We start from the raw sequence: 23,556 nt of genomic DNA, 5'->3' as shown, positions 1-23,556 counted from the left end.
CATTAGCATGAGGAACTTTCATCTAAGTAAAATATGATGAAAGTTGTTATGCTGCTACTACCAAAGAAGTAGCAATTAATGAGTATCATGTCCTAATAAGGAAAAAAATGTTTCACACAAGAGGGTAATTCTGCAAAGGTAGGAAGAGAAGCCAGAAATGTAACAAGCAGTGCCCTATAGTCACAAGATACCATGTTTTGACTGCATTTACTATGCTTAATGTAGTTAATCAGCATATCAGCAAGGAAGTGCTAACTCTATACCACATCATAGTGAAAGAACTCTGCTTTATTTTGTGAGACAACAGCTAAGTTTATATTTAACACAAAGCAGTCATATGTTCTATAGTTATGGAGCAGAATTAATTAGATTAATAAAATTGTCCCTTCTATACTAATAATAAACACTAATCTCTGAATCATACATATGGACCAATATAAACTTATATGTACTTTTAAGTCAAAAAAAAACCCTTTACAGGAAAGAGTGTACATTACCTGTAGAAACAGTGGTGCATTCTCTGCTTACCTCTCTCAAAAGACCTTTCTCTTTATCGCTCTGCAATGATTCTTGAATTGATCTCAGAACAAGCCTGTACAATGACACTGTGTCTTGACATTGGCAACACTGCCGAAGGATTTCGTCAATATTTCCTGTATTTCCAATGCTGAGTAGGAGGACAAAAAAGGGCAAGGTTGAGCATATTAAATTTGGCTGAGTGAGCTGGAATTGAAACTACTGAAGAGCTCTATCTCAAAAGTGCTCTGGATTCCTACTGAGTTCAAAAGGTGCACAGCACCTGGTAAGATTAAACACAGAAGAGGTGAGTTCCAGAACCCACTTTCTGTCATATTGTCTGATTTTTCTAAATAGCTGCGACATTTTATTGTACAAAAAAGTAAATTGCAGTGTTCTTCCCTTCAGCAGGAGTACAAAATAAGAACATCAGGTTGGATAAAGATAAAACCATACGCTGCTGTTTCATTTAATGCATTTACAAAGTATGTTTTCAGGAGCAATTAAGCCTTCTAGAACATAAAACAGAAACAAAAATAATGAAAATCAGTCACCCGGAGTAAATTATCAATTAGCGTATCATCTTCTGGGAGTCTCTTAACTAAAAATGCGTCTTTCTCAACAAGATGAAGTCTAGGTTAATAATAAGCCAATGCACTTATTAGGTATTTTCTTGCACAAGAGGGAAGATTAATTTTCTCCACAGCAGGAATTATAAGGCTAAGTACCATATGCAGGATGTTAAACTAAACAGTTGCTGAACTTCCTTTTAGCCTTAAAAATCTATGAGGTAAGCTATCTGGTACATCAACAAACACCACACACCTGAATTTAACTGTTTAACAAAACAATATCAACACCCTCCAAATACCTTTATAAAGCACTGGAGCAACTGACATACCCAGAAAGAAGAACATGATTAAAAAAAGATATATAAAGAGAAGAGCTGAAAAAAGATACAACTATTTGGATTCACTTATTATCAAAATGGTGACTGTATACTCTTTAATTTCTCTTCCCATTGGATTCCCAGTCAGTGAAGGGGGAAAACTTTGCATACTTCTCCACTGTTTTTAATTAATAAGATTCATTCTATGTTAAATGAAAGTATTTCAAAAGGCTAACAAACCTAAAGTCTTCTAATCTAGTGATGAGCATAATAATTTCCAGAGCATCTCAACTTACCAAGCAATGGTTTTGCCCAAGAGAGTGACATACAAAGCATTGCAAGTTGTGGCAGAACGACAGTGTCTCTCAAGCTTCTTCTCCTGCAACATTTTAAATAAAATCTGTGAACCGATGAAATTTACCAAACGAATAAAACATTCACTGTTTGACAAGAAAATAAAAGTTCTAGATATTCTTCTATCCGTAACATCTGAACACTAAGACATGGTAACTAGTGCACAAAATACTGCACATTTTTCTAGCCACAGGAGCATATGAGTGAAAGTTTCCTTTTGAATTTAAGATGAAGAGTTAGGATATAACATTATACCTCAAAACGAGGATTATCTTACAGAATCAGTCACCATGACAAAGGTAAAATACTGTTTTCCCCATTCGGCCAATCACTGTTACATTATTATGCAATAATAATTAATTAAAAATAATCAAACCTTCTAGTATGCTAAAATAAAATAATGCATTTACAGCAATATGTGCAACTGCACTGTTTATGTGTTAAAAATTTATGCTGCTCCATCTGTATTTCAGTGCTAGGAGCCATTGCTATCTTAAGCAATGGTGTATTTAGTTAGCTAAATATAAAACTTTCTTTTGGTAGCTGGGCTTTTTTCATCTTTCCATGTTTTCATTAAAAGTTATACCAGAGTAAGGTACTTCAGAAAAACTACAACAGACATACCTGCTCTTTAGTCAATTTAACATTTGCAGAGCTACATTCTGCACTAATGAGAGATTTAACATCTTTGAAATTCAGTGGATCAAGATGAAGAGTGGGCCATAACCTTTGGTGAGAGAGAACAAAGTCATATTAGAACCTTATTAAATAGCGCACAAAAGGAAAAAAAAAAAAGGCACCCCAGCTCCAGAGCTTTTTAAAAGATTTATATCAAAGCAGTAATTGAAGCTGTTCCCTGCTACTATGAAATTCTAGTTCTCTCAAGTCAAATTTCCACTTTTAACCTTATCCTGAATCTACAGCATGGTACTGTGGTTCTTGATGTGCATCTGACTGCATTTAATATCATCTTTCATGCAGTCGTGTGGATATCCATCACAGTAAAACAGAAATCTGATTGTCCAACAGCTAAAATCTGTCATTGCAGCTACAATAGAGAAGCTCTCATTTGTCTCACACGTTGCAAAAGCATACCCTCTTAAATCTCCACATCTTGACAAGTCTGTCTGCTCTTTAAAATGATTTAAAATAATAATTCTAGCCCAGGCTGCTTTGAAACATCTCAGAAATACAACATACCTCCAAGCCTGTGGACACGTTTCTACATTCACTGACACAATCACTCTCACGTTCACTGGCAGTGGATCTATCAACCACTTCATATGCTTCTCAGCTTGCTTAAAAACAGATTGCAGTTGCTTAATATAAAGATTGTTCAAAATAATGCCAGAAGTTAACACATTTCATCAACTGCACAACTCAATGAAAGGAGTCTTAAATTCTCCAGTGTCCTTAAAAATTGTTCATGGTCTGGTTCTTGAGGCAGTACTAAATGATCCAATTATAAGTATCAGCATGACTGTACACTACATCAAGCAGATAGAATACTATTGCTGAAATGTTCACCTCCTAAAAACAAGGCTATTTACAAGCCCAATATGTCAGCTCACAGCCTTGAGTGTTTCGGTAAGTAATGTAACCAAACTGCTCAAAAATTAAAGTGTTAAGATAAATTTAGAAGAAAAAGAAAAAACCAAACAACCCAGCATAAAATTTATCTACAAAAAAACCACAACTGCACTTTTTACAAAACTATTTTCTATATCTTCTCTTTGGAGCAAAGCAAATACTAATATTTCCGTTACACGGCTATGGCTGAACCTATTACAGTAGTCAAGATTTCCTTTAGATTGACAAACAGCAAACACTTTGAAAACATACCTGTATTTGGTCAATAGAATCAATAATTATAATAATGCTGCCATGATGGCGTGCAGAAAGTTTTTCCAGCCAACGGGGAAATTCTTCCAGAAGTTTAGCTGGATCAAAAGTCAGAGGTGACACTAACCAAGAGTGTTGCATAAGCTGCAGAAGTATAAACATATACAAGAAATTCTACCTTAAAAATCAGGTAGGACAGTTGAAAGAAGTCCTAAGAGGAAAAAAAAAAACCAACAAGAACAAACAAACAAAAAACCCCCCATGATTTTGGGGCAATTTCTCTAGTCAAGTTCACACACAAATCTTTCCTTCCAGTATATGCAGAACAAAGAATATTTATTGAACTCAGCACACAAATTCTAGAGAGATAACCTGAGTTTAGACAATGGACAAGAAATTTGAAGACTTAAAAGACCTAAAGTTGCACAGGTTAAACAAGTAAACTTCTAAAATACACGAGGAAATTGCAAGGATAGTGCTACTGATCTCATTTTTCTAAAGATTTTAGTCCTATAAGGTCCTTAGTGCCACCCTGTGATGGAAAAAGCAAGCTCAGACCCTGGCACAAAAAGACTTATTCCCCACACATTTAACACAATTAAACAATTAAAAATAAACTAATGCAGGAGAGAGACTAGTCTAGGAACAATATGGTGCCAACTGGTCCAATACAGCCTCAGGTTCCTAAACACATAGACAGAAGAGGTACCACCTGCCTCTCTCATTGGCCAGATGGCAAGGAATTTTGGAAGGAGCTTATATGGTTTAATAAGTCATCAATATAGGTCACTGGAAAGGAAACTGCTGATGTCAATCTAATATGAATATCCCAGATATGCTATTTAATTTATCTATATTCAATGTGTGGGATCAGATTCCCCCCATTCTACAATGCATTACGTTTCATAGATTAACAGAATAGTTTGGATTGGAAGGGAGCTTCAAAGATCACCAACACCCTGCAATAAGCAGGGACATCTTCAACTAGATCAGGTTGCTCAGAGCCCTGTCCAATCTGAACTCGAAAGCTTTTCTATTACATTTGTATTACTTTTCACTGATGTAGAAAAATCTACAGAAAATTTTATCTTTTGACATGCACTGGCACTTTCCAAAGCAAGAGGCAATGCAGGGTATGTAATACAGCATACCTTCAAAGTAAGGCGTTTAATTATCAGTGCAGATTCTGAACTAGTAGACATGGGCCTCCCAACAAAGTGATAAAGAATTAGAGTGTTTGGTGAATGCTTCTGTTGTAATTGAATCCTAATGACAGAAGAGAGGGAAAAAAGACTCAACAGAGTGTAATTTTGCAAATGTATCTCAAATATAACCACTCAGTTTTGCCAAAGAAGATACAGTATTTTAGTTAGAGGTGTTCCATGTTTATCTTACAAAATAGGATAGAAATTTCCTGAACTATAATTGAATTTTTAATATCAGATTCCATTTTTGCTCTCCCCAGTACCAATAACAATTAACAAATGCCCTTCCTGGCACTGGATAGTAACTTTTAAGAGGCAATGACACTATCGATTTATTTTTATGCCAGCAAATTTTGTCATAGCATACAAGTGACCACAAAATACATTTCTATGGTAAATTTTTGGGATTTTTCCTTTATTTTGGTTAAAAAGACTCCAGAAGACCCCTCTTGTATATCAGAAAAGGGCAATAAGATTGAGCTACCAAAACCACACAGTAATGCTGTGCAAAGACAGGTAGATGTTAAAGGAGGTCCAGAAGGAATTAACTACTCAAATATCACAAATCTTTCCAGGATGTTTCAGTAACTACAGTGCATTGTAAATGCCCCTTTTCTACCTCTAATTAGACTGATACAATATTTGAAATGTAATTCGTTTTTCCTAAATTTCATTTCATTTTCAAAAAAAATTTAAATTCAAACTACCATTTTGACAGAAGGAGAGATTTCCCAGAGCCTGGTCCTCCTGATACAAGCAGCGGTGGAATTGGTGCTGGTGCTGCTACTAGGTCATTTAGACGTTCAAAATACTATAAAAAAAGAAACAATCATTATAAATATTCCACTGTTTTAAGCAGAAATACAGTATCTGGTAGTGCAAACCATGTAGATTCAAAATGCATGTACTGATTTACTAAGGTAAAGGAATAACTACTGAAATGCAACACAAATGAAATACAAATGGAAAAAATGTAAGGAATCACAAACCACAGATTATCTTTTTTAAAAGAAGTGTGAAATAAATAAGCTTTTTTTCATTAACAATTGAATCTTCAGTGCTAATAAAGGGGGTAAGTGTTACTATAGTAAAGCAACAGGGTACAATATTTGTTCAAGCTTCCTCGCCCCCTCTTTCCCCAAACTACTCCACTGCAGTGGGTGTGGTTGCCAGGACAAAGCCTTCAAAGTTGGCAATTGCCATAAATGATATTTTGAGACACTAAGCACACAGAAGAAGGCCTTCTTTCACCACTCACTTGGGCTCACTTGGGTGTCCAAGAATGTTGTAGCAGGTGACAAAAAAAGCCGAAACCACACCCATCACCTGCTTGGGAGAAATATTTTGTCTTCAAAATAAGAGGCACATTGAGATATAGATTGATATTTTTTCCTTAATGTTCTAATATTTTATTGCTCTATAATGCAGTAAAGATGTACAGTCCTCCAAACCAACACCAATATAAGAGTACTGAAGTAAAAGAACATATTATGCTGGTAAATAGAGGCACTAAGAATTTAAATACAATAATGCAGAAACTGCATGCTTATGCTACATTATAACCTCAAAGAAGGTTGCCCAAACAGGCTGTTGCACCATGTTCTGTGACAACGTTAATGTTTATCTTCCTACATTCATTATACCTTCCCTCACAACTTGAAATGTTTTGAAAACTTTATGTCCAGTAATGAGTAAGTACTGAGCTATTCAGCAGCCTTCTGCTTTAAAGTTTCCTGTGTTCTTCTTACACGGCTGCAAGATGAGGTGAAATCTTTTCATCAGTCATATCCTAAAGACCTAAATCCAGGTGTCAAGACAGACATTGGATTTCCTCAGGGAAAAAGCAAATTAAAAAAAAACAAACACATTCAGTCTTTTCTCTTGACGAGCAAAGTCCTGAAGTCTAGGAGGACAAACAGCCTTTGGCACACCATTATAGCACTTCTTTCCAGTGCAGGCATGACAACTACTTCTTCATCAATGCCATTCAACAACACACAGACTGGCATCACTCCCAGAAAAGAAATCTGCCATCTATATAAGAAACGTAGTTTCCTCTAGCATAAGGAGTAATGCCCTCAAGGATGCTCTCAGACACAGCTTCTTCTGAAGTACATCCTGCCTTGCAATGAAATGAATCATGATTTTTTTTTCTTCACACATATACCTTTCCAATGTACTTACTTTTTCAAATCCCAGTTCACATGTTGAATTAGAGGCCTGCTGAAAAGCTTCCATCTGTTCTTGTTCATCGTGTGCATCCCACAATACATCACCAAAAACTTCTTCTTCAGGAGCAGTGGAGTCTTCCTTGTTACTCAAATCCTTGCCTTCTAGTTCTGTCATTTCACACCCCAATATATCCTAAGTAAAAGGAAAATTACATGGAGAAAACTACAATTACAATTCTTAACAGTGCAGGTATATTTGCTATTAGTCTTAGTATGAGTGCAACTCTACTAACACCAATATGCTCATTTCTTTTTAGAAATGAAGAGAACATAAATAAATAAGCAACCAGATGAAACCAAGTTAACTCCGAATGCACAGATCTCAAGACATTGATTTTAGTCATCTCATAGTGGAAGCAACTTACCACAAGGAAGAATAAGGACAGAATGCACTATGCAATCTTTCCTTATTTTATGATATGGATAAAGAGAAAATGAAAGCTAATTTAGGCCATGAATAGATCCCTTTCCCCTGGTGTTACTTCTTCTGTCCATAAAATCACTGCTCAGTTTGGGGTTTTATTTTCCACTTGCACATTTCTTTGGTGCCAGATATTAATGATAAAACACAAAAAGATACCTTGAATTACATCCAAGTAGTATACAGTAATCACACTGACATGACTTAAGATCACAAATCAGAGTAGGAACAGAAAAAGCTAAAATGTATCATATACTCTACCTGTTTAATTATTTTTTCCACACAGCTATAGATTTCATATGCTCCTTCCTCCACACCTCCAACATGGTCAATAATCTGAAAAAGTAAATGGCAAAGCATGATGCAAATCTGAATCCAATTGAGAACAGTATTTAGGACTTCACACAAAAACATTCTGCAACACATTTAAATTCCACTCTGCTGCCTTCCTTATGTAAGATTCATTTTGCCTAAGATCTTTAAGTTGGGCACCTAGTTTCAGCTGTTCTCAACAGTTCTCCCTGTAGAGGAAAAAAAAAATAGCAACTGATCTATTTTCAGACAGGAGGAATCTCTCTGGAGGTACACTTCTTTCTCTTCAGTGGCTGCACAGGCATTCATATAAATAACTCTGCCATTTAAATGCCTTAAACACAGGTAAGAAGTTCTATCCTTATGCCAAATATATTTTTTTTAGTGAAGAAAGCAGTAGCTCTTTTTCTCCCCTGCTAATGAAAATTTTGTAACATTCATAAATTACAGCTTCATCGATCTGCTTACATGAGCATCCAGAGCAATGAGTGTAATGCCATTTCTCCTAAAATCTGGGCCTGCTAGCACTCAGTGTTGTTTAGAACCATTTTTAAATGCCATACCTTTGCTTTGTTCATGCAAGAAATTTGCTTGATTAACTGTTGCACCGAGACTGAACTGACTCTGTCATCCTCTTTTCTGTGGTAAATTAACCGGGGTTTTTCTTCTGGATTTCTCAAGAAGGCTTCTTCACAGTCCTCCAACAAACAACTAGATTGGAAATCAGCATTCTTGTGCTATATTACACTGCTGTAGTAAACAGTTCAATCAACACAAGCTCCGAGGATGGGTTTCACTGCAAAATCTAATTCAAAAGTCATATCTATTTACAGCTAAAGGCAAGCAAACACTTCAAAAGAGAATTTAAGAAAAACTCTGAAGCAAGGAAAAGTTAAGGGAAAACTTATGCTAATTGTACCAAAACCATTAAAACCATTTATTAATTTTTATGATTATTGATTTGTAAATTAAAAGCTGATATTCCTGTCATACCATATGCAGAGTGAAAGGTGCATGCCTTGCCTGGAGAGAATACGGTTTCACATATGATTAATGAGTATCTCTGTCATCAGTTTTCTGAAGGCTCTGTTCTATTCATTGATCTTTATAGGAAAAATCCTTTAGTATTTGTCAGATATAGGACAGTCTTACAATTTATAGCAGTTAGAGGAGAACTACACACCTCCAAACTCAAAAGCACTTTGGATTTGAATATATGAATGATATCCATACATATCATTCACATTCCTGTTCCACAGAAGGAACTATATGACTTAGGGTTGCTGACAATAGCAAATGGGATCTCTCAAATATTTTGCTCCATATACAAACACTACAATTTTCATCAGTTTCTCTAAGAGAAATTCTCTAAATTAATACTATTGGCAGGAACACTCTTTAATTTGGTTTTTTTTTCCTTGCTTATTTTGTTCTTAAACACTCGTGCCCCACATACACAAAACTGGGTTATTTGGCAACAGCAAACCCTCAGAGCCAACATATCCTCAGCAGCTGACATTATCTTCTTAAGATTATAAATGTATGGCAGCTATAGTCCAATTCCTCTATAAAAACAAATCATAATAATCTGTGGCACCTGGTTGTTTCCTAAAGCACTTTATTGTTGTAAATCATAGCTACTAGTATCTTAAACTAGCCTTTAATTCTCTGTGGACCAATTTTTTTATTTACAGAAAGAGGGTTAATATAAGAGCTCTAATAACACAACAGTATTTGAAATCCCTAGAGTTCAAAACCTACCTCTAAAATTAAATTTTATGCATACTGGTATTTTCAGATTTTTGCATTCATGTTTTGGAATGATCACTCTGTGATTCTTAATATTATCTTTTCTAATCCTTTTTTCTCTCTTCTTCAGCAAAAGGACACCCCTCTCTCCTGCAAACATCAAAACTACACTCCACTCAAAATTTTCAAATGGATAACAGTAACACTCCTAACACAATCCTGAAAGTATCCCTAGTTTGGTGTTTTTCATTTAGTAAATCATGTTTCTTCTTCTAGAAGGTTAGGAAATTACTCACTGAGCAAATGGAACACATTGCATCACTATTTGTCATAAAACATCATGACTTCAGTAAATCAAGCTGTCAAAAGCTAGCATAAGGTGACAAACAGGAGTGCCATGAAATGAGTCCCAAAGCAGGAACTTATAGGTGATAGAATAAACCCAAAATACTACAGACAGGTGTAAGGCTAGATAAGCAAATGAAAACCACTGAGGACATTTGCACCAGCCATCTTGAATTCCTAAGACACAGTCATATGCACAACAGAGAGCTGCTCTTGGAAAGCAAAACATTTCTGTATATTATGAAGGCATCTTTCAAGCTGTATTTTAAGAGAATCTGTAGCTACAAGAAAAAGGAAATGCTACAAAGCTGATATATCCTTTCAAGTGTCTGCACTAGCAAACCTAAAGTTTGAAGGAGTATCACTTTGAAGATATTAGATTAGGAAATGTATTGAGCAAAACATCACATACATTTCAATGAGCTATGCACTCCGCATAAATTACCAGTTTACATTTGTTTTACCAGTCTGGAAAATCCTCACCTTGGCAAAGTTAAATGCAGGAGCAAAATGACTAACGAACTTTTTTCAATTTCCCATTTTCTTACATCCTGAAGAGGCCTTTCATTTTCTGATGAAAAATGAACAACTTGAAAGAAGTACCCCATTGTTTCACAGACTCTTTGAAGTTTTGGAGAGTAGCTCTGTAAGCAAATTTGAATAACAGTGCTTTATTATTAAACATGCATAGCACTAAAGACCTACTAACCAATTCTCCGTTTCTTTTCTCTAGGCAGTTTCTTCCCCTGAAGTCCTTAACAATATTTCACTGGGTTTTTCTAAATCAGACTACATCTACTAAAACTTTCAAGAAATACTAGACCAATTTCTGAATCAGTATCACATCGGAAACAAAACAGCATAAAAGTGAGCATAAGTTTGTGAGGTACTCACTCTAATGAGGATGTTCACTTCTGGTTGAGTCTCATCAGTACTAATAATATAACATCTTACTGTGTTACTCCACAGAGAGTGGGAAAACAGAGGAGTAACCTGTAATAAACTGGCAACAGCAGCATCCCAATCATCTGTCAATGAAAAAAAAAAAACCAAAACGAAATCTAGAGGTCTTCACATCTCATTGAACTGCATAAAAGACAAGTCATCACCTGTTAATAATATGAATACTACATTTTATCTAAAACAGTAGTAACCTTTCAGTCAATTATTTAACCTTCATAAATTTTAATTTAGAGAACCCATATAATCTGATAACGTCATACAATTTGATAATGTGGCAAAACAAGAGTGTTAAATATATTTACATTATCATTACAGTATTTCCTTTAAAAAGAATTGATGACATGTTTCCACAAAATCAAACTGATAGCTGTAAAGTAAGTAATAATACGCAGGAGTAATAAATTCACTCATAACCAAACATTTTTTTTTCTCCAGAGCTACATGCATTTCAATTACACCATGAGAATAAATAATAGCAAAACACTATGGGAACTTCCTTTTCTAGAGAAAAAGTCCATTGCTTTCTATGGTAGTATATGTTTATTCCCTATAGAAGCAATGACTTTTAAAACCTTCTTCATTTTGTGCCTGGCTGTAGCAGTTATTAATATAATAAATAATAAGTCCCATGGGGACCATAGCGACACCAACGTGATGTGTAACAAGAGATAGAGTGCGTTTATTCCAGGAGTCCCAGCTTATATAGCAGTTTCAAATGCTGCCACGTCACACAGGTAACTTCTTAAGCCAATCCCATACAAGCATTCAACAGAGCATGTGTGACAGAGTACTTAGAACTACAACTCCCAGGATGCTTTGCAGCACTTGCTGTAACTAGATCCACAATTCCCCCATTTTTTTATTAATAACAAGATACAAAACAGTGTAAATTCAAAAAACAGTGTAATTCTTAACAAATATATTTTTTACTTGATGTAGTAAACTTATTTCTTGCTTAAACTTTACATACCTAAGAGTTCTATGTAATAATAAAACTTTATTAATTAAAAACCTTATTTATCTAAGGGTCTTCTGCAATTGGGTAGAACAAAAACTTTTATTAATCTGAGGGTTTATATATAACTGGGGAAAACTTACTTTATTAAAACACAAGGAAAAGTTTAAAGGAGGAACATCATGTTTTGAGTTGTCTTTTATTAAGGTGATGTATTAGAGGTAGTGTTTGTTGTGTGTGTTTGTTTCAGATATTTTGTATAAGGTGTAAATGGTTCACATACATTCATACATTCACACAATCTCTCTTTCACTCATTCGGGTGGCCACCCCAATCATTTTTCATTCATGCATACATGTAATCTTTGTTTTCATATTCTAGCTATACAACTTAAACTTTTATGTAGTGTTTGGTCAGAATGAAAATTGTTTGACTCAGGATTTACTTACTTAATTACATGCATATTCTCACCCTCTACTCCCCTTTTTTTGTTGTGAATACTGAAAGTTAATGAATTTAAAGGTATAATACTGGTAAGTAGTGTGGACATTCCTGAGTGTGTACTTACAGAAATGTATAGGTAGGTTACTATTATAATCTGTTAACTAACAACAATAGAAATTCTTAAAGATGCTAATTACTACTTAAACGAGATAGTTACAAACTTAAACTTATTTAGATATGTTTAAGAACTTAACAATTTTAAACAATACTCAGTAAATGTGACTATTAGTAATTTAAACAAAGTTACAGGGAAATTAGAAACTTAAAAATGTATTAATAAGGCAATGTTGAATTTTTCTCTCTTATTAGTGTGAATAGAAAACTAAAGACAGTTAACTAAATTATTTTAGATAAAAACATTTGTAATAATTTTTAAAGGTTTATATGTGAAACATGTAAAAACAGTTAGTAATATAGTGTCTGTATAGTTTTGGTCTCAGCCCAGGTCTTTGCCCGGGCCGCCGCCGCCTCTCTCACGGGGGTGGGGAGGCGGCGTTGTCACTGTTGACGCTCCCGGAGGAGCTGGAGTGGCTGCGGCCATGGCCCGGCCCGCTCACGGTGGGGGCCATGTCGCTGGTCATCGCCGCCAGGCCTCGGCTCGGCGCTGCGTTGTGCCGCATGTGCGGCTGTCCCGGGCCGCGTGGTCCGCTTCAGGGGAGTGGCAACATGGGCGGGCTGGCTCTTGTAGCGGAGTGTGGCCGTCAGCTCTAGGCACGGCCCGGCCGCCGGCACGGGCTGCCCGCGCTCCAGCTGCAGGCGGGCAGCGAAGGCCTCGCAGTTCTGCGCCGCTGACACGTGCTCGCCGAAGCCGCCGCGCCGCCTTCGGCGCCCCGCGCCACTGTAGTTTCATTTACAAACTTGCGCCACAGTCCCGGCGCAAGCTTGCTCCGCCGCCGGGGATGGCCGCGGGGCCGCCTCGCGGCTTCTCCTCAGGCACGGCGGCCGCCCCCCCAGCGTTAAATATAGGCTGGTACCTGACGTCTGGTCCGTATTTCTTCCTGATTCAGGATAAGGCTTAGGTCCCTGTTCCGGGCGCCATATGTAGCAGTTATTAATATAATAAATAATAAGTCCCATGGGGACCATAGCGACACCAACGTGATGTGTAACAAGAGATAGAGTGCGTTTATTCAAGGAGTCCCAGCTTATATAGCAGTTTCAAATGCTGCCACGTCACACAGGTAACTTCTTAAGCCAATCCCATACAAGCATTCAACAGAGCATGTGTGACAGAGTACTTAGAACTACAACTCCCAGGATGCTTTGCAGCACTTGCTGTAACTAGACCCACACCTGGCCATTCTTTCAAGACAGGAATAGTTTCTCCTTTCAGTATCACAAGGTACTGACCATCACAGGGCAGACCCTCCCCTCCCACTTTGCAGGTAACAGACTGTATAGAGTCTGAAACAGACTATATCAGAGCCTAAAGGATTGAAGAAAAAAGGGAGAAACTGCCAGTGAAGTCAACTATATGCAGGAGAGGTTGAAGATCCAGGACAACAGTGAAGGAAACCAAAGTACCAGAAGCCAATTTTTACAAGAGACGTTTGGGAAAGTTCAAAAGAACAATTATTGACAAGAAAGTATCTAGCACTGATTTAAATTAAAAAAACATACATCCTGGTCTTGTAATTAGATTTCCATAAATGGTCCCCTAGGCAGAGTCAAACCCCATAGAAATCCAATGAAAAAAACAATACAAATGTCACATTACTACTCAAGAAATATAGAATCTGAATACAAACAGAAAATAGAACACCAGCATATACTGCAAGAAAGCTCACCATCTTCCCTCATCAGTTTAAGCAACAAATGGTACTTGGTTTACTCACAGTAAAGCACCAGTCACTGATGTTTGCTAAAATCACTGCTGCATGTACCATAATCACCATATATATTAAACTTAGGCCATACAGCTACATTTCCTTTTATTTTCACAAGGAAGATTTCCAAACAACCCTTTAGTCAAATTACCCAAGAACGGACAGAAAGGCAGCAAAGAAAGAATAGAATTACTTAAGAACAGATAGAAAAATTACGTAGACCACTATAATCCCAGCAAAACAAACTACCACTACTTACCTCTGTTTATATTTGCAAATGGTCCCTCCACATCTATGGAGCTATGAGCAAATTCAGGCCCTCTGAAAGACTGCTGAAGTTGCATCATACTACCCATGGATGGCTCGCTTCCCAACACTCCTCCATTCCAGTATTCAGATTGTGCCCCAGTAGCTAAGAATTGGAAAACAAAAAAACACCCCTCTTCATTGTCACTAAACAAGGTAAATTATCAGTCCATAATAGTCCAGTTGAAACCTACAGCCACATGCCAGTGACTAATTTTTTTCTCCTTCAGCAGATTTGCTCCCACCTTTGTGTTCTGTAGTTCTAAATGGGCGCTTGTCCAAAGGTAATGCAAATCCATGATGCTAAAGGATGAGGTTATTTGATAATATTTGCTATTACATAGATTGCTCACATCTGTTGGTTCAAATACTGCCTTGCATTACAAATCAGGAAAACAGTTCACAGTATTGCTGCAGTCATTTGTGCCCACAACAAAACTTTAGTTCAGGAATTGTTCCAGCACTAAAAAAGCATAAAGGGGCAGTAGGTCAGGACTGAAATTTGGGCTGTCTGAGAGAGCTTTGACAGCATCTCTTCATAATATTGTTTGGATTACACTTCTGCCCACCAATATACAACAGTCAAGACACTAAATAAATCTTCCATGGAGAAAATCAGGAAATTGAAAAAGACTTAAAAAGAGGTAAGAAGTGAATTATGAATTGAAAAGTTATTTTAATACAAAAGGAGAAAGAAAAAATATATAAAGGAAAACTACTTTCTATAGCATTTAAGTTCATCAAATCATAGAACCACAGAATGGGTTACATTGGAAGGGACCTTAAAGATCACCTAGTTCCAACTCCCCTGTCATGGGCAGGGACACCTTTCATTAGACCAGGTTGCTCAATACGAGACCCAGCCTGTCATCAAAAACTTCCAGGGATGGGGCATCCACAGCTTCTTTGGGCAACCTGTTCCAGTGCTTCACCAACCTTAGAGTAAAGAATTTCTTCCTAATATCTAATCTAAACCTACTCTCTTTCAGTTTGATGCCTTTCTACCTTGTCCTGTCACTAGATGCTCTTGTAAAGAGTCTCTCTCCATTTCTCTTGGAGGCTTCCTTAGGTACTGGAAGGCTGCAATTAGGTCAACCCAAAGCCTTCTCTTCTGCAGGCTCAATAAACCCAACTCTCTCATCCTTTCCTCACAGGAGAGGTGTTCCACCACTCTGATCACCTCGGTGGTTCCCTCTGGACTTGCTCCAACAGGTCCATGTCCTCCTTGTGCTGGAGATCCTAGAGCTGGACGCAGCACTACAGGTGGGGTCTCACCAGAGTGGAGCAGAGCAGCAGAATCACCCCCCTTGACCTGCTGGCCACACTGCTTTTGATGCAGCCCAAGACACTGCACAGTTACTGTGCAAAAAAAATCACTGTATTTTGAAACATTTCCACTTCTAAATAATCCTGCCAAGAAGTGATGGTTGACATATCTCAATAAGCAAAATAAAGCTTAAGCAACAGCATTTGCACACAGCTTTTCCTCGGTAACCCTTTACAGTGCAAGAAGTAATGGCCATCTGAGGAGTGTTAAGTCTGCTACAATTACTGCTCTATTCTGAATCAAAGTCAGTGGGTAGATCACACACCCATCTGAACCCTTCCCATGTTATGAAATACTTCATATAGCATAAACAAGATTTGGCATATACTTCATCTTTGTAAATATCTAACTCTGGTACTCTGAAAAGTACATCAGCTGAGCCTGGCATAAGTCATCATCCAAAGTGTCTAAGATTCCCTCTAGTTTCAGGTGTGATTTTTGGATCCTTTGGGGCATGATCTCTCAGATCTAAGATCCGAAAACTCAGAAAAGACTAAAAACCTCAAAATTGTTCATGGAACAATTTTTAAAAAACATTCAAGTCGCTGTGTCTAGACAGTACAGGGTCTTCATCATCTCTTCACTTATAAGACCAGAAATGTGGGGTTCCCACAATCTAAAACAGTTTTGTAAAGTTCATTGCTTTTATCCTTTAAACTACTTTAAGTTGCTTTTCATCTGGATTAATACAACTTTTTTTCAAAAGAACATAAATATTGTCTTGTGCTTTACTGAGACTTCAGTCATGTTCCAACATCAAACATTGGGGATAAAATTCTCACCTGTAACATCTGTACAATTATCATCAGAATCAGACTCTTCAGGATCAAACACTTGGATTCCTTGGGCCTGAAGTCTCTGGAGTTTTGCTTCTAGCTCTCGTTTGGCCCTCAGTAAGTCCTGAATCTCATTTTCTTTAGTTTCTCTAAAAATCTACGAGCAGAAAATAATAATAATAAAAAATTAAAATTCATTATCAGTCCCTGAACTCAAGTTATATAGCTTCAATTGGAAAAATAAGTTTCTAGCATTCATTTAGCAGGTAAAAGCATGAAAATGTGAACACAATGCCATCAGTAGTATATAAATGAGCAGGAAAACATAAAATTATCTATTTTTAAAATTGTACCATTTTAAACCTTAGCATACCATTCTGAAAGTTAGAAGCTTTCATTATTATGTTCATTAAAAATGGCAAATAACTCTCTTCACGTTTTGAAGTTTATTGTCTTCTAAAATCACTACATGTAATACTTTTTTCCAAAGGTTCCCTTTTATTATTCTATGTAATTTTCTCCAATTACATACAAACTTGTATTTACTTTTTATTGGTGCAGAAATTTAGATTTCCTATGATAGAAAGTGATCAAGCATCTCCAGATGTCCTGTTTGTAAAATATTAGTGTCATGTGGGGAAGAAAATACAAACCTAGATTTAAATTTAAAGAAATGAAATATTTCTCAAGTTTCATTTTCTTAAATAAGGTCAAAACCAATCCTCTCTTTATATATCTGACAAATATTAACAGCAGTTACCATTAAGGATAAGAAGAATTTTGAAAACTGTACCAAACTAGGACCTACTGCCCTGTTTTGGGTGGCAGAAGTGTCATTTGCAGCAAAGGAACAGCAGAAGTATCGGGCCTTTCAAGTCATCTCTTCAGAAAGTGCAAACTGTCTCTAACTGCCTGTCATATTTTAACAGCCAAAACAGATGCACCAATACACACTTTTCTTTAATGTAAACCTTACAATGCAATATAAGAAATTTATTCGGAAATAATGAAACTCCGTGTTTATACATTCCTTCAGCATATGTCAGTTTGCAGCCCATGTTTTCTTGTGATTCCCAAAAATTAATATACTCCCGTGTTCAAATAATGCAAGAATTTAGTTTAACGTGCATCACTGCATATTCTCCTTTTAAAATTTAAAAATTTATTTTCTATTTTTTTTCTCATAGTTTTAGAGAGGCTTTGGCAGGATTATCTTAAACAGAAATAGGCTATGACACTTCAAGGTTTTTTAAGGAGAGGTCCTCATGAAAGCAATTGGAGAAGTGTTTGGGCAACATGAACAAGTGACATCCATCTTTTTTTTTTTTTTTTGTCACTTTCCCCTGAAAAGAAAAGTCAAGCCATACCTTGAATTGCCTTTTGACCTTGTCTCGATCATGTTCAAAAGTAGCAGCTCTCTCCATTGCTTGGTATTTAGCTTCTAAGGCACTTTCCTTCTCCCTAAGTATTTTCTGGTAAGTTTTCTGAAGTGCCTGGAAACATTTAACATACTATTTTTTTCTGAGTTTTATCACTGATGGTTTAGATTACTTTTCAGGTCTGACTACAACGTTATCCCAGCACCCTACACCTCTCCTTACTGTAGGGCAGACAAAATCACAGAATCATAGAATATTTTGAGTTGGAAAGGACCACAAGGATCCCACAAGGATGGAGTCCATCTCCTGGCCCTGCACAGGTCACCGCAAGAACCACACCATGTGCCTGAGCATTATCCAAATGCTTCTTGAACTCTGGCAGGCTTGGTGCTGTGACCACTTCCCTGGGGAGCCTGTTCCAGTGCCCAGCCACTCTCTGGGGGAAGAACCCTTTTTTAATATCCAACCTAAACCTCCCTTGACACAACTTCAGGCCATTCCCACGGGTTCTATCGCCGGTCACCACAGTGACCGCAAGGCGCGGTCCCCGCTCCCAGATGCACATCTTGACGGCATCCCTATGGCTCACCAGGACAGCACTGGGGCTCGCAACATTCCCTCAGCACCTCGCCTTCCCTCGCACCCGCCACCTCCCTGACACAGCTTTCCCGGGAAGCGGGACGAGTCCTCCGCATCCCCAGCTTTGCTGCTCAGTCCCTCGCACCCGAGGGGCAGCGGGCGCTACCTGCAGCTCGGCGCGCAGCCGCTTGTTCTCCCTGTCCAGCTTGGCCTCCTTCTTCACCATGGAGGCCACCTCGTTGTTCTTGCTGACGCGGAAGATCTCGTACTCCTTCCTCAGGCGCTCATACTCGGCCACGCACTCCAGCTCCTGCACCGAGGCCGTGGACTTGAAGCTGGCGCCGATGAGCCCGCCGGGCCGGGAGCCGCCGACGCGCCGCAGGGACCCGCGCAGCAGCCGCGCCTTGGGCTTCACCTCCACCGGGATCTCGCAGGCCTCGCCGCCGCCGCCGCCGTACGTGTCCTCGATCACCTCCCCGACCGCGCCCGCCGGGCTCACCAGGGACGACGCCGTCCCCATGGCCCCGCTCCCGCCACCGGGCGCGGCTCTAACCCCGGGCCGTGGGGCCGGAGCCTCTGGCGGGAGCTGGCGGCGGGGACGCGCCCGGGGCGGAGCGCTGCCGGCTGCGGGACATGGTCCGCTCCGTGCGCCGACCGGACGGGAAGGGAGAGCGGGAGGAAGCGGCCCCGCGAGCCGCCTCTCTCCCTCCTTCCCTCCCTCTCCCGCTCCCGCCCCGTCCCACGGCAGCTCCCTGCTGGAGAACGCTGCTGGAGCAGCCCGGGAGGGGGAGCGCGAGCCACCAGTCCAGGCTGGGGAAAAGCGGAGGGGCTGGCGGCGGGAATCCGCTCCTTTCAGGAAAAGTGACTAGGTTTTAGGGTTTTTTTGCTGTTGAAAACGAGAAAATGTGAGGTCTCGGCAAACTTTCCCTCTGGAACCATCTCAGCGCGGCCGGAGATGCTTCAGCCCCGCAGGGCAGCGCCAGCAGAAAAACAAACAAAACAAACGAACAAACAAAACACAAAAAACAAACACAGTAAGTGTCCATTTTCTCCTCACCACATCTATTTCCCCTCAAGTGTCCATTTCTCCCTTTCGTTAGCCCAGCCCGGAGCCCTCAGGCTGCGGCGCACGGCAGGCTTGTCTACACGCTTGTATCACCCAGTTCTCAGCCCAACAGGGAGGCGCACACAGGTTGTGTCATCAGCTGTTGTATTGTAGAGACCTTGAGGGTGAATTCTCTCTCACCACCCAGAAATTGTAACTTTCAGAGCAACTGGTACTCGCCAAGGAAGACCTGAGTAAGCTGACAGTGGGTCCACCAAGAGGCGAGTGTTAGGTCAAGACACCACGTCACACCCAAGTTCAGTGCCAGCACCTTGCCCTGTTTCTGGGCCTTGCATGAAACACTCGTGAATTCTCTGAACATCCTCCCTTTCAGGAATACAGCAATTGTGGATTAGCTGCCCCTTGAATTATCCCAATGCCATTTTTCCTCTCTTGTCTCTCCAAAAACCCTGTTTGGTTCCTTCATCCAGCTTAGGGATTTCAGCGGATCAGATCCCTGTGGCTGAGGAGGATGTCCATTTGTTCCCAGAACCTGCCCTACCTTTGGCATGAATAACAAAAATGTCACTACCTTAAAATAGATTTTGCCTCACTTATTACCAGGGGAATCATTTCCTCTTAACAAAGAAAAGAAAATCTTATAAATGTCTCTCCAATGAGACATCCCTGAGTTTCAAAATGTATTGGAGGGGGAAATTACTTTTGTGTACATTAGGATAAATTAAAAAAAAAAATGTTGATTTAGTTCCCTGAGTAAAAACTTGGGTTTGGGTGAGACATCCCTGAGTTTCAAAATGTATTGGAGGGGGAAATTACTTTTGTGTGCATTAGGATAAATTAAAAAAAAAATGTTGGTTTAGTTCCCTGAGTAAAAACTTGGGTTTGGGTAATATGTGCTGTTTGCCCTGATTTCACCCCTTTGTTTTCATGCAGAAAAAATAATTTCTTGTATGAATATCATTTACTGATAAATCACACCTGTGATCTAGTCCATTTAATCCCTTCTTCAGTGAGAAAGACGGATACAGAATATGTGGCAACTGTGGGAAGAGGAAGGGTGCTACTATGCTTCCTCTAATATTGACACTAACATGGCCTGCTCAGTATTACATGATTCAGCAAATAGGCCTGTAATTCTGTAACAAAGCAAAGGTTCTTGGTTTCTTCATTTGCATGTTGGTATCAGGCTGTTTCTGCACTTCACTGCTGTTTGAGCTCTGGGGATAATTAAAAATACATTCATGCTGGTGCTTGAACTGATTTATTCTCATATTCTGAGTTCATGAATGTCAAAATCTCCAAGTTTTAAACCTCAAATAAAAATTGTAGTATTGTGAGAGCTCCTGAATTCCTTCTAATAATCCACTTGACATTAACAAATAGATTGGAAGAACTGAAAATGCTGTTTCTCTAATGATGCCTCTGGGTGCATTATGAAATTTTTATGGTTAGTAAAAACCATATTAACACAACCCTTTCTAAACAGAAAAATTACACTGCTTCCCTGTTGCTTCATGGATTGGTTTTCCTAGCGTTTAGAGATTAGAATAGCTTGCTTCAATATCTAATTTGCAAACTAACAAAGATTGCTTTAGATCACCGATTAGGACAATTCAGAAAGGAATCCAACTGTTCATTGCACAAATGTCGGAAACAATGTCTCAGAATGCCTGAGGATAAGCCTAAAGAGAGAAAGTCTTAACTTTCAGAAATGAATTGACCCAGAAAATAATTTGCTGAAAAAAACACCATAGCAAGTTCTTTAAAAATTTGTGTCATTATGTTAATTTTTTGAGTTTCAGTTAGAGCATCTCAATCCTTAGTCCCTTGAAGACATTGACATTGGGTGACTTGTGCCATGAAATTCTTCACCAGTCAGTGAAGACTTCTGAGATACTTGAGCAGCTTCATGTTTACCATTTTTATTATTTACTTAATTTAAACAGTTTATTAAAACATTACACATGTGAGATATGCTGAGTGCAGCTAAGCACACACCAGTCACTCATTTACTACTCCAACCTAGTGGGATGGGGAAGAGAATTAGAGGAGCAAAAATAAGAAAAACTTTTGGGCTGAGATAAAGATAATTACTGGAGGAAAGAGAGAGAAAAAAGAAAGCAGAACAACCAACCAAGAAGTGATTCAGGGGTAGTCACTCACCACCTCACACCAGCAGACCAGTGTCCAGCCAGTCGCTAAGGAACAGCTTCTTTGGAAAGGTGAGCCCCAAGCTTTATTACTGAGCATCATGTTATATGGCATAGAATATGCCTTTGCCTAGTCCAGATCAGCTGTCCTGACTGTGTTCCCTCCCAACCTTTTTCACACTAGTCAGTCTTCACACTGGTGAGCAGAGTGAGTATCAGAGAGTGACTTGATGCTCTCCACTTCTTAGTAGCACTCTTCTGCAACAGCTAAAACATTGGTGTCTTATCAACACTGTTTCAGTCACAAATCTAAAAGGCAGCACCACACTGGCTGCTATGAAGAAAAGTAGATCTACCTCAGCCAGACGTCGTACAGAGGTACCTGTCAGATGAGCACTTGTACTTTGTAATGCTTCTTCATTACTTAAGCTGTAACAGACCCAGGCTCCTTTCCATCCCTGAATCCACATAATGAGGAACACAGTACCTTGGCTGGTCCTCTGACAAATTTACTCTTCTGTCTACCCCTTCAGCATCAGTATGCAATTAGTACTTCTGATCCACAATGGAACACCTACTCTGCCAATGTTCTCCTACTACTGAGACTGTGGTTGGTTTTTAGTTTTGTTTTGGATTTTTTTCTAATGTGTTTTGTTTTTTTTTTTTAATGTGTGCATTACGTAGAAGCCCACAGACTTTTGTGCTTTATGGCATAACCAATTTTGTGCAAACGTTCTGAATACTTTATTTGCTGTTACTTAAAATCTCTTGGGCTACAGTTTAAAAATATTTATGTGGAGTCTGCGGGGATATAGCTTTTATTACTACATGATATATTATTGAAGTTTCTTACTCTTTATTTCTCTATAGATCTAAGGATCTATCCCATTGAGAAAAGTACAACTGCAAGAATTAGACCTCTGAGAGAAGACGGGGTTTTTTACATGTATTATTAAGTTCAGCTGCAAGTTAGCAGATATTAATTTTATAAAATAATATGTCTGATATATTATTACTTATACATTCCAGTAAAATTTAATGTACAAGGTCAGGATATAGCAAGATAAGAGGAAGCTCACAAAGATTTGAAGATGATAGTTTGCCACAGATTGACTACCCAGTAAAAATGAAAGTTGCTATGATTAGAATGAATGTTGATAATGACCTGAAAGAAGAAGATGCTTTAAATGGAAGGTAAATGACCAAACTTCTGCACAACATCCTTTTTGTTAACTCAGATGCTGACCTAAAACTGCCATATCTTAGCCCTGACCATGAAAATTACTTTGTCCTCTCTGCCCTGACGTGAAACCTGCATTTTGTTCATCTGCATGGAAGACATCTGCTTCTGTCCTCCTCTGAGACCTTCCTGCTAAGTAAGCATCAGCAGTTCCATGATTCACCAGACACAATGACTGGTATGTGGGGTGTCTGTGAGGTGATTGCTAAATGATGGAGAGTTAGATTTCTTCTTCCCTTTTCCATGTGACCCAGCATGGCTTTGGCTATATCCATCATTATGACTGGCTTACACCTTGCACACACCTTTCTGTGACCTGACATGAAATTGAGGTGTTGTGAGTGTAGGAGACAGAGTAACTAAGAAACTGATTGTAGTTCATCATTAGCTCAACAAGTTAGAAATTTACATTCATAAGCAAGACTTTGGCATGAAATTAAATTTTAGAAGCTGGACTGTAAAACTGAAGTCTGAAGAAATGTGCTGAAAATCCCATGAAAAGTCTTAAGATAATTTATTTCTCTAGGCACATTTACGAGACCCTCTGGTACATCTACTTCTTCTTTTCAAGCTAGAATTAATACAACATACCGGTGGTTAATTGTAAACTGCCTAACAAAT

At 38.7% G+C, this 23,556-nt stretch overlaps 1 protein-coding gene across 2 annotated transcripts in view; it reads right to left on the bottom strand.

Annotated features, from left to right (window-relative positions):
- NPHP3 (nephrocystin 3) overlaps positions 1-19,014 on the bottom strand; it is a 30,073-nt gene extending 11,059 nt beyond the window's left edge. Inside the window, exons 1-16 of one of the 2 annotated variants that reach the window (XM_050306689.1) lie at positions 18,646-19,014; positions 17,889-18,014; positions 16,528-16,678; positions 14,372-14,524; positions 10,759-10,892; positions 10,348-10,508; positions 8,334-8,481; positions 7,720-7,794; positions 6,991-7,170; positions 5,514-5,617; positions 4,753-4,867; positions 3,602-3,745; positions 2,960-3,057; positions 2,384-2,486; positions 1,702-1,784; positions 529-667 (exon numbers count right to left, since the gene is read on the bottom strand). In XM_050306689.1, coding sequence (XP_050162646.1) covers positions 529-667; positions 1,702-1,784; positions 2,384-2,486; positions 2,960-3,057; positions 3,602-3,745; positions 4,753-4,867; positions 5,514-5,617; positions 6,991-7,170; positions 7,720-7,794; positions 8,334-8,481; positions 10,348-10,508; positions 10,759-10,892; positions 14,372-14,524; positions 16,528-16,678; positions 17,889-18,014; positions 18,646-18,999 — 2,268 coding nt within the window. In that variant the 5' untranslated portion in view covers positions 19,000-19,014. The remainder of the gene's footprint in view (positions 1-528; positions 668-1,701; positions 1,785-2,383; positions 2,487-2,959; positions 3,058-3,601; positions 3,746-4,752; positions 4,868-5,513; positions 5,618-6,990; positions 7,171-7,719; positions 7,795-8,333; positions 8,482-10,347; positions 10,509-10,758; positions 10,893-14,371; positions 14,525-16,527; positions 16,679-17,888; positions 18,015-18,645) is intronic. The other variant, XM_050306699.1, reaches the window with a different exon arrangement.
- Positions 19,015-23,556: the final 4,542 nt, after the last annotated feature.

Source organism: Myiozetetes cayanensis, unplaced genomic scaffold, assembly GCF_022539395.1.
Source record: "Myiozetetes cayanensis isolate MyiCay16 unplaced genomic scaffold, myiCay2020 scf1, whole genome shotgun sequence".
In the NCBI taxonomy this organism is placed as follows: domain Eukaryota; kingdom Metazoa; phylum Chordata; class Aves; order Passeriformes; family Tyrannidae; genus Myiozetetes; species Myiozetetes cayanensis.
Note: the sequence above shows the minus strand (reverse complement) of the source record. Positions and strands in the feature narration are given on the sequence as shown.